Raw genomic sequence first — 11,561 nt, 5'->3', positions numbered from 1 at the left:
TAAATCATCTATATTTCATTGTGTTTTATTGAGTAAAAATATATATATGTATTAAAGAGAGAATCAAATTTCTATATCATCTATGTTTAATCGTTTTGTATAGTGTTGTATAGGTATTGGATTTGATTTTATATTATTTGATTTTATAATATTTTACTGTACAGTATATAGTATTTCATTGGATACAAATACATTTCTAAATGAACATTGATTGTACATTATTTGATTTTACAGTATTTAAGTGCATTTCCTTCTATATTATTTGAGTGTGTTTGATTAAATATTAGTATTTGCTTATATATTATATTAGATTGTAAGGCATTTGATTGGTATTTTACTGTAGAACATTTTCCACTTGGAGTATCACCTCTAAGGGGTGTTAGCCTGCTAGCTACCCACGCTACGCCCAGACCAACAGCCTGGCTCTGCTGCTATTGATCCCAGGGACCCCCCTCCACACAGGGGGCGGCTGGTTGAGTCGACCACCCTGGAGCATCTACTTAGCGCTCTCTCTCTCTCTCTCTCTCTCTCTCTCTCTCTCTCTCTCTCTCTCTCTCTCTCTCTCTCTCTCTCTCTCTCTCTCTCTCTCTCTCTCTCAAGTTAGAGGACCCGTTTGAAGCCTGCATGTGAGGAGATGAAAGTGGTCGACACACTTCAACATCATCAAAACCAACCTCATCCCTCCCCCTCCCTCTCCCTCTCCCTCACTCTCTCCCCCTCCCTTCTCTAACCATCACATCACTTTCATTTAGCTGACATAATCTATGCAAGTTAATTCAGCAACGGAGATGGAACAAAAACACGCTGTATCATTGGAGTTCACAAATTCATAAAATAACCAAGGCAACTTCTTTAAGTGCTACCATATAAATACTTAGATATGAAATAATATAAGTGTCATAGAGAAACGTGGGATAGAGGAGGTACCGGAGCTACGAACCATTGTTTAACCTCTTATTGCATCCATAGTTTTAAAAGACAGCCATATAGTCATCACTATATTTCTGTATTACTGAGTCATTCATCTGGATAGCAGTAGGTTCCCGAGGCCATACCTGTCCTATAATTCCCTCCTGCCCCACCTTCCTTCCTGCCACACCCTCCTTCCTGTTAACCCTTCCTGCTCCATATTGCCTCCTGCTACACCTTCCTGCTACACCTTCCTGCCTTCTTTCTACACCTTCCTGATCTATGGAAGTTATTTCTAAGTATGTTGTTCATAATTGCTGTACAGATAAAGTGTGGAGAATTTTACCAGTAGAGAAATTGGTTCAATCTCAAAACTGAAAAAAAAAATCATAACATGGTATTAGTATTTTGAGAATATTTATATTTATATAATAATCAAAGCATTTAATCGTTAAATAAATAAATAAATAAATAAATAAATAAATAAATAAATAAATAAATAAATACAAATATCTGTCAAAGGTTTTACATTGAAATACAACTCTACGTCTATTCTGTCTAGAGTTATTGCTCATAGATTTCGAGAAACAGCTCAAATAAATACATTCACTTTGACAATAATACATATAACACTGTAGACATACTGGTACGGAAATGCACTGACAAGATATTTATAGCCTCATAACTGTGTAGTATCCCTTTAAAACATCTCTTTATTACACGTTGAAAATGGTTTCTAAACCACATGTGGTTTGGAGATCTCCTGCGTTTGGCACCCATGGCTGTTGTGGTGGAACACAGACGTTCACTGGGCTCGGTCACCACGTGTGGGGAGGGGGGCTACTGGGAGTGAGGGGGAGGATGGGGGGTAGATAGGGTTGACATTAACCAATGAGTGACCACTGAATTAGATTCATCAGCTCACCATGTCATAATGTGTGTCCCTGCGGAATTGTGCCATGAAATACACTTGAAGAAGTCTTGAAGTCTGTCCATCTAAAAAAGAGTTGTGCAAGTCAAGACAATTGCAGTTTGCTGCTAAGTTTAAGTCTGTGAAAATACATATTTAGAATGACTTCACACCCCAAAATCGGAGGGAGAAAGTGACAGCATCACTTTCTCTCTCTCAACGCTGCTGGCTCCCAGATGCTGTTGTTTGGTGTGTTTGTACGGCGACACAATCAACTGATCTGCCTCACACCACCTCACTGCATCATTACTGTTCTTCAACAACCTGCGACTTTCATGACTTGTAAAATTCTCTTTAACATTGACGACTTTCATTTGTAATTAATAATTCAAACTGGATTAAAAAATTATATGTCCTTGATTACCGTACATATTTTTAACAAAATCAGGTCCCATGGTGGACAGCAGACGGGAGAGGGACTAAGGTTAAGGCAAGTTTAGCCTAGGTTATCCGTAACCCTGGGGCACCACAGTTGGGTTAGCCTAGGTTAACCCACTCAGGGCCCCAGTGGCTCTCTGGTGTAACGGCGATGATGCTGTCATCAGCATAGTGTCATGGTAATGCTGACCATACATAGGTAATGAGAACATGATTCTGGGACCAGGGTCAGATTCCCCGTGAAGTTACCACATACGGACGAAATGATCCTACAAACAGCAAGATTTATGCGTTTGTCGACCGCAAGATCACCAGACTGGGGAAAGTTTGGCCATATTTAAGTAAACTTCTCATCAAACTCAAAATAGTAATTAATGGAAATGTGGTGCACGATGAGTCTGCCAGGAAGGAACAGCTTTCTTCGCCTGTGCATTTCCCCCTAGCCCTAACAGTGCGTTTTATGGATGTATTTGATCCGTTTACAACACAGCTTTGTGTGTGCACGTTGTGTTTGATGGTCGGGTGGGCTCCACGGTCTGAGGAGATCAGTCTGTCTCCTGCTGGTCTTCCCCGGGTGGATCTGGACCCTCGACCACAGCTTCACCTGGAAGACAGAGGTCCTTCTGCTGACACACGGACAGTCAGAACACTAACCTTAACCCTAACCTCCGAATGCTGAAACCAAACCCCAGGAACATAAACCTAACCCTAGCCCCAGGAACAGAACCCTAGCCCTAACCTAGCCCCAGGAACAGAACCCTAGCCCTAACCTAACCCAAGAAACAGAACCCTAACCCCAGGAACAGAACCCTAGCCCTAACCTAGCCCCAGGAACAGAACCCTAGCCCTAACCTAGCCCCAGGAACAGAACCCTAACCCTAACCTAGCCCCAGGAACAGAACCCTAACCCCAGGAACAGAACCCTAACCCTAACCTAGCCCCAGGAACAGAACCCTAACCCTAACCTAGCCCCAGGAACAGAACCCTAACCCCAGGAACAGAACCCTAACCTAGCCCCAGGAACAGAACCCTAACCCCAGGAACAGAACCCTAACCCTAACCTAGCCCCAGGAACAGAACCCTAACCCCAGGAACAGAACCCTAACCCTAACCTAGCCCCAGGAACAGAACCCTAACCCTAACCTAGCCCCAGGAACAGAACCCTAACCCCAGGAACAGAACCCTAACCTAGCCCCAGGAACAGAACCCTAACCCCAGGAACAGAACCCTAACCCTAACCTAGCCCCAGGAACAGAACCCACCCGAGGAACGTAACCCTAAACCCAACCCCAGAAACAGAAGCCTAATCTTACTCCAGGAACAGAACCCTAACCCTACAGAACCCTAAACTTTCCGCAGAAACAGAACCAACCCCAGGAAGAAAACGCAACTAATGCACCATGTCAGCTAACATCCCTCCCTTCCATGCTTTCCTCCTTCCTCCTCCCCTCCTTCCCTGCCTCCATCTCTATCTCCCCCATTCTCTTCCTCCCTCCCTCCCTCTCCAGATGTCTTCCTCAGTTCCTACGGACTTCCCTCGACCCATCTCTCCATCCCTCCCTCGTGTGCCTTGCCTCTCTCACCTGGGGTCTGGCCTGGAGGGGTCTGGCCTGGAGGGGTCTGGCCTGGAGGGGTCTGGCCTGGAGGGGTCTGGCCTGGAGGGGTCTGGGCGGAGGGTGGGACCGTGTGTCTGGGGTCCTGTGTTTCCGGGGAGCGTGTTTCGACGGGGGGCCAGCGTAGCTCCCCGCTCTCCACCTCCGAGGAGTCCATGGGCTCCACCACGATGGAGGGAAGTCTCTTGGACAGCTTGGGGACCCTCTCATTAGGACCTGGAAACATCTGGGGGACATCGACGTGTTCACACGGTGGTCCAACTCAAGACTGATGTTGCTATAAGCTGCCAGAGCAATAAAGGCTAATGGTGCAGCTAGTGCTTAACCCAAGTGGCTGGGTTGTGTTCTAATCAATAATCCATGCAGACGGCAGGGCTATGGTTAGCGCTGGTCCAACCACACAGCGCTCCGCTCAATCACCCCAGCTGGAGCCAGGCAGCGCCATCGCCGAGAGCAACCAAAGGTCGAACAACAAAGTCCCAACCAGCTCCCTGCCGATGTCAGGACCGCAGAGTCTCTCAGCGGCCTCCGCATGAGACTCAAGACTCACTGGGGTGAGGTGTAGGTGGTGAAAGGGTGAGGTGTAGGTGGTGAAAGGGTGAGGTGTAGGTGGTGAAAGGTTGAGGTGTAAGTGGTGAAAGGGTGAGAAGACACATATGTATGGATCCGTCCTCCCTGACTCCTACCTGCTCCTTAATGACCTGTCTCTGTACTGTCTAACCCCTACCTGCTCCTTAATGACCTGTCTCTGTACTGTCTAACCCCTACCTGCTCCTTAATGACCTGTCTCTGTACTGTCTAACCCCTACCTGCTCCTCAATGACCTGTCTCTGTACTGTCTAACCCCTACCTGCTCCTTAATGTCCTGTCTCTGTACTGTCTAACCCCTACCTGCTCCTTAATGACCTGTCTCTGTACTGTCTAACCCCTACCTGCTCCTTAATGACCTGTCTCTATACTGTCTAGCCCCTACCTGCTCCTTAATGACCTGTCTTTACTGTCTAACCCCTACCTGCTCCTTAATGACCTGTCTCTGTACAGTCTAACCCCTACCTGCTCCTTAATGTCCTGTCTCTGTACTGTCTAACCCCTACCTGCTCCTTAATGACCTGCCTCTGTACTGTCTAACCCCTACCTGCTCCTTAATGACCTGTCTGTGTACTGTCTAACCCCTACCTGCTCCTTAATGACCTGTCTCTGTACTGTCTAACCCCTACCTGCTCCTTAATGACCTGTCTCTGTACTGTCTAACCCCTACCTGCTCCTTAATGACCTGTCTCTGTACTGTCTATCCCCTACCTGCTCCTTAATGACCTCTCTGTACTGTCTAACCCCTATCTATTCCTTAATGACCTCTCTGTACTGTCTAACCCCTACCTGCTCCTTAATGACCTGTCTCTGTACTGTCTAACCCCTACCTGCTCCTTAATGACCTGTCTCTGTACTGTCTAACCCCTACCTGCTCCTTAATGACCTGTCTCTGTACTGTCTAACCCCTACCTGCTCCTTAATGACCTGTCTCTGTACTGTCTAACCCCCATCTATTCCTTAATGACCTGTCTCTGTACTGTCTAACCCCTATCTATTCCTTAATGACCTGTCTCTGTACTGTCTAACCCCTATCTATTCCTTAATGACCTCTCTGTACTGTCTAACCCCTACCTGCTCCTTAATGACCTGTCTCTGTACTGTCTAACCCCTATCTATTCCTTAATGACCTGTCTCTGTACTGTCTAACCCCTATCTATTCCTTAATGACCTCTCTGTACTGTCTAAAGTGCTGATTATGGTCCCACGTTCCCGCTACACAACGACCCCGCAGACGCTTCGACACAGTCGTGAACGCTTATGGCTCTGCGTCGGGTTTTAGTGAGCGGACCAATCACAGCCCTTGCTGCTACGTCGCCTCGATGGAAGGTTACAATTTTTGGGAGGCGCACATCCGGCCCTTGCGGTGGACGCAAGGAGGGTCCGCAAGGACGCGAGGGGTCCGTTACCCCCTTGTGTTGCGTGAACGTGGAACCATAAAGAGCCCTTAACCCCTATCTGTTCCTTAATGAACCTTAATGAGCCGCCCTACCTTGTTAGTCAACTTGTTAGAAATTATATATAATGTAAACATATTATCTATGCATATTATACATAAATATATATATATATATAGGGTATATGTCAGCTATATACTATTGGTCCATCCCAAGGTGGTGTGCTTCTCCCTCCACAGCGCCCCATTAATATTTTACTCTTCTATTTTTAGAACATCTTCTGCTCCCTCACAGCAGGACCTTCAGCCGGCGCTTCAAATGTCAGGCGCTGTCGGAACAAAACCTTCCCGCCCACCTACCCTCACCCTAACCCTGGCCCCGCCCCCGCTGCCAGAGGTCAAGAACCACGGCGCGATGTGTCACATGTTATTGTGGCGCTCGGGTCCGGGCTCTTTATCGGCTCCACACACGACACTAGCTGCGTTTCCATCTAAAAGGTGATGCGAATCTTTAGAAAGTTCGCAAAAAAGTAATTCGAATTAGGTGCGTTTCCATCAAGTGGTTGGAGCGGAATAGGGTGATGACTTTACACGTTGATGTCGGCAGGGTTGCTATGGCCGGTCGTTATGCGGAAATCGGAAACTGTCAGTCCTGTGTGTTCAAAGTTCGCTATGTCACAGCTGTTTCGAAATGTGTGTTTCCATCTCCCATTTTGCGAATTTACTCTCTTTCGCATTTCTCAAAAAACCACCTCAAGTGAGCGGATAAACCTTTTTGCGAATTAGAGGATTTTTATGCGAATGTTGGTGTTTCCGTCACCGTTTACTGATTCAATACTTCAAAGTTCGCATAAAATCAGGGGGATGGAAATGCACCTACTAAGTGCGTTTCCATCCCTGTTAGACTGATGGACGGAAGCCTCCTCCCTCACTGGGGTCACAGCGACCGGGCTACAGGTGATGGGTCGATCAGGTATCCTCTCAAACCCGATCCTTTGGGTGGTTTGGCAGGAGGGTATCGGAGCATCGGAGCCTCACTGGAAAACACAGGATTCCGGCTCAGAATCCCTGAAACTGCTCAACCTTCACCTGAGCCTCTGACTCTGATGAAGACTCTGATTGTTGAAGTGTCTCAAGCGTTGCTCTCTTTTTACAGAGGAGTTGAGTTGAGGAAGCAGAGAAGTCAGTGATCCACGGTCAAACTGAATTGATGCAAACTATATTTACAGACAGATCTATTGAAAACACAATGGCCAACAGGAAGGTAGTTGTTAGGGTTAGAGCTAGTTGGTTAAGGTTAAGGTTAGAGCTAGTTGTTAGGGTTATAGCTAGTTAGGTTAGGGTTAGGGCTAGTTGTTAGTGTTAGAGCTAGTTAGGTTAGAGTTAGGGGTACATCTGATGCATCATAGTGAACATGTGATGCACCATAGTGAACATGCGTTGCTGTAGAGTGATGCACCGTAGTGAACATGTGTTGCTGTAGTGTAGAGTGATGCATCATAGTGAACATGTGTTGCTGTAGAGTGATGCACCATAGTGAACATGTTTTGCTGTAGAGTGATGCACCATAGTGAACATGTGTTGCTGTAGAGTGATGCACCATAGTGAACATGTGTTGCTGTAGAGTGATGAACCGTAGTGAACATGTGTTGCTGTAGAGTGATGCACCGTAGTGAACATGTGTTGCTGTAGTGTAGACTGATGCACCATAGTGAACATGTGTTGCTGTAGAGTGATGCACCATAGTGAACATGTTTTGCTGTAGAGTGATGCACCATAGTGAACATGTGTTGCTGTAGAGTGATGCACCATAGTGAACATGTGTTGCTGTAGAGTGATGAACCGTAGTGAACATGTGTTGCTGTAGAGTGATGCACCATAGTGAACATGTGTTACTGTAGAGTGATGCGCCATAGCGAACTTGCGTTGCTGTAGAGTGATGCACCATAGTGAACATGCGTTGCTGTAGTGTAGAGTGATGCACCATAGTGAACATGTGTTGCTGTAGAGTGATGCACCATAGTGAACATGCGTTGCTGTAGAGTGATGCACCATAGTGAACATGCGTTGCTGTAGTGTAGAGTGATGCACCATAGTGAACATGTGTTGCTGTAGAGTGATGCACCATAGTGAACATGCGTTGCTGTAGAGTGATGCACCATAGTGAACATGTGTTATTGTAGAGTGATGCACCGTAGTGAACATGTGTTACTGTAGAGTGATGCACCATAGTGAACTTGCGTTGCTGTAGTGGTACTGAGAGACCCACCTTGACAGAGCTTGCCCCCAGCTGATCCTGCCCTCCTCCAGTGCTGAAGTCCTCGTTTCCTGGCTCCAATGAACTCATCACCTCAGCCATCTCTCAGAGCTTTAATCAAATGTTTAAATGGGGGTAAAAAAAATAAGTAGTTAGCAAATTCAATCATGCAGGATTTTAATAACCGGTTACATGACACAAGTGGCTGCTAAGATAATACATGGTTAGCTATTGCGAGCATGCTATATACTGAATAAAGAATACATAGATAATGCTAACACCTCATACACTGATAAAGAAATAAATGTTTAGCTCATGGTAGCACTTTATAGATTGGTTTGATGATACATGTTTAACTAAGGCTATAATGAGGATACTTAGAGTTCAAAGGCTTTAGGGTACTAAGGCTCTGTCTGTCTGTCTGTCTGTCTGTCTGTCTGTCTGTCTGTCTGTCTGTCTGTCTGTCTGTCTGTCTGTCTGTCTGTCTGTCTGTCTGTCTGTCTGTCTGTCTGTCTGTCTGTCTGTCTGTCTGTCTGTCTGTCTGTCTGTCTGTCTGTCTGTCTGTCTGTCTGTCTGTCTGTCTGTCTGTCTGTCTGTCTGTCTGTCTGTCTGTCTGTCTGTCTGTCTGTCTGTCTGTCTGTCTGTCTGTCTGTCTGTCTGTCTGTCTGTCTGTCTGTCTGTCTGTCTGTCTGTCTGTCTGTCCGTCCGTCCGTGTGCGTGTGCGTGTGCGTGTGTGTGTGTGTCGAGAGAGCATTAACAAATAAAATGTAAATAAGTGGTGATTTATTCAGAGTTCTTGCGCATCGTCCCTCTGCGACCTTTCATCTGTGGCTGCACCTGCACCCACTAGCTCTCCTTCATGAATATGCTAGCACACACACACACACACACACCCACACACCACACACACACACACACACACACACACACACACACACACACACACACACACACACACACACACACACACACTCACTATAAAATGCTCGACAACTATATCAGCTACACTCACTCACATAATATGCACAGTGATTCTGAATACCAAAAAACGGCATCTTGATTGTTTAAGAGCTACATTTGGACTCTTCTTTCTTTTTACAATTGGCGAAGATCAGTCACACATGGTCAGAAGATAAACAAATTCCAAATGTAGCTCAAAAACAGTCAAGGTGTCAGTTGTTATATTGATATTAGCTGTTCACAAAGAGACATGAAAACCCACTAAACAATCTTAACTTTGGAGAAGCTGGAATGATGTATTCCAGCCACCCACTAATGACAAGTGGGAGTGTCCACTTATAAATTAGTAATTATTATTTTATGATCCGTAGTATGGTTATTCTAATCTCTATTGTATGGTTGGTATTCATAATCTGTATTAAATTATTTATAAACTGTAATTTTGTCTTTTATAATCAATTATCTGTCATCTGTAGTGTAGTTATTTATAAACTGTACTGTACCTATGGTTATTTAAACCGAAATTGACTGTATTAGTTGTGTAGGACAAGGCGCTAATGAGCAATGAAGTTTGCATCTAGTTTCACCTGCTAACCCTTTCAGCAGGAAGAGTAACCGTACACTGAAACCAAAGCTCATCACCACCAGAGACCGAGGTCAGCAGATTTACGTAGACCTACGCATAGTTTCGGCTAATTAGAACACAGTTGCAGTTGCGCTGTTTAGCCAGAGGTGGCGCCGTTTAGCCAACGAGGCCAACAGTGAGGCCTAGCGCCACTGGACCTAGCCTGTTTGCTGCCCCATTCATTTCCCCATTTATCATACATTCGAAATGTACAATTTTGGTGAAATGTGAGCATTTAGTTTATCGCCATAACCGAAAAATGTAACATGCTTGCCTTAGTATTTGAAGTGGTCAACGATGAGGTGTTTTTGTATTAGGCTATACTAAAACCCTGTCTCCATATTATAATTTACATTTATGTTTCCACTAACGTTATTTAACAGATCATTCTCTGGCACTACGTGTAGCCTGATCCTAGATTTCGGCAAGCGTCAATCAATGTACTAAAAAACAAACAATCTCACAAAGTTGCTGCTATTTGGGTGACGTATGTCTGGGAGCTGCCTGTTTAATTTAGTTTAATTGTATATATGTTTATAGTCCATTTCCTATAGCAATACCCTTTAATATCTATACCTTATAATATCTATACCCTATATTATCTATATCCTATAAAACCTATATGCAATAATATATACCCTATAATATCTGACCTATCTTACCTATATCCTATAATATATATACCTATAATATATATAACCTATAATATACATACCCTATAATATAGTCATACTATCTATACTCTATTGATTGATTGATTGATTGATTGATTGATTGATGGATGTTGTTAGAATAGTAGTAGATGAATAAATAAAACAAAAGCAACAACAGACACTTCCGACATGCTCGTATAGGAGGAAGCAAAAAACGTATCTAGTCCTACTCCTTAACAGCTCAACCACTCAATAATATCTATACCTCATAGCCAACAATATATACACTATAATATCCATAGCCTATATTATCTATACCCTACATTATCTATACCCTATAATGTACATACGCTATAATATACATAACCTATTTTATATATACCTTGTATTAAACATACCCAATAATATCTATACCCTACATTGTCTAAACTCCATAATGTACATACCCTTTAATATATAGTATTCCTCTACCTCCACAATACGTTAACAGCTTACTGATCGGTCTACATCCATAGAAACTCAAACTTCATCACGTACCGTTTCCTGTTCGAAGTTGAAGTTTGGGGATGAGATCCAGAGTGCGGCGGTGAGGGCTCGTGAGTCGGGTTCACCGAGGGCTGTTGGTTCCAGACCAGAATGAGTCTCTCCCCTCTATCACGTGCTGAGTTTGCGCGATGCGCTCAGCGAGACCGAAACCTGACAAACACATCTTAAGAGATGTGTTTTACTCACTCAGTCACACACACACACACGCAAACACACGCACAACCACGTAAACACAAACGCGCACACACGTACACGCACACACACACACACACACACACACGCACACACGTACACACGCACGCACGCACAAATCCCCCCCCCCCCCCCCCACACACACACACACACACACACACACACACACACACACAAACCTCCTCAGTTTGTGCATTCACTTCCTTCTCGTATACCTTCAGTGCCAGGTGTGTTGAAAGTTCTCCACCTTCATGTTTACAATCCGTGTCTCTCTAGTAAGAAGCAAGCCGGATCTTTCTAGGTAGATCTTTGAGCTGAGACTCTCGACGAATAGCTGAACTCTGGTTCACCCTAGTGGTATAAGCAGAACTTTACAGCTCCCCTTAGTGGTAGAAGCTTTTAAAACTCTACACACCTCCCTACCCACCCTAGTGGTAGAAGCAGAACTGTACACCTCCCCTAGTGGTAGAAGTA

General features: G+C 44.8%; 2 protein-coding genes across 3 annotated transcripts in view; one reads left to right on the top strand and one right to left on the bottom strand.

Annotated features, from left to right (window-relative positions):
- Nucleotides 1-11,561, top strand: part of LOC115544457 (uncharacterized) — a 993,561-nt gene that overhangs the window by 258,308 nt on the left and 723,692 nt on the right. The window lies entirely within an intron of this gene.
- Nucleotides 1,404-11,517, bottom strand: LOC115544492 (LBH domain-containing protein 2). Of its 2 annotated transcripts, XM_030357489.1 has the most exons (5): nucleotides 11,303-11,517; nucleotides 10,887-10,966; nucleotides 8,124-8,222; nucleotides 3,841-4,096; nucleotides 1,404-2,861 (listed from the first exon to the last, which is right to left on the bottom strand). In XM_030357489.1, the coding sequence occupies exons 3-5, from the start codon at nucleotides 8,211-8,213 to the stop codon at nucleotides 2,803-2,805; spliced, it is 405 nt and encodes a 134-aa protein (XP_030213349.1). In that variant the 5' UTR covers nucleotides 8,214-8,222; nucleotides 10,887-10,966; nucleotides 11,303-11,517; the 3' UTR covers nucleotides 1,404-2,802. The 2 variants fall into 2 exon arrangements, with proteins under 2 accessions (XP_030213349.1, XP_030213348.1); XM_030357488.1 differs by lacking the exon at nucleotides 11,303-11,517 and having other exon boundaries at nucleotides 10,887-11,176.

Source organism: Gadus morhua, chromosome 5 (assembly GCF_902167405.1).
Source record: "Gadus morhua chromosome 5, gadMor3.0, whole genome shotgun sequence".
Taxonomy (NCBI): domain Eukaryota; kingdom Metazoa; phylum Chordata; class Actinopteri; order Gadiformes; family Gadidae; genus Gadus; species Gadus morhua.
Note: the sequence above shows the minus strand (reverse complement) of the source record. Positions and strands in the feature narration are given on the sequence as shown.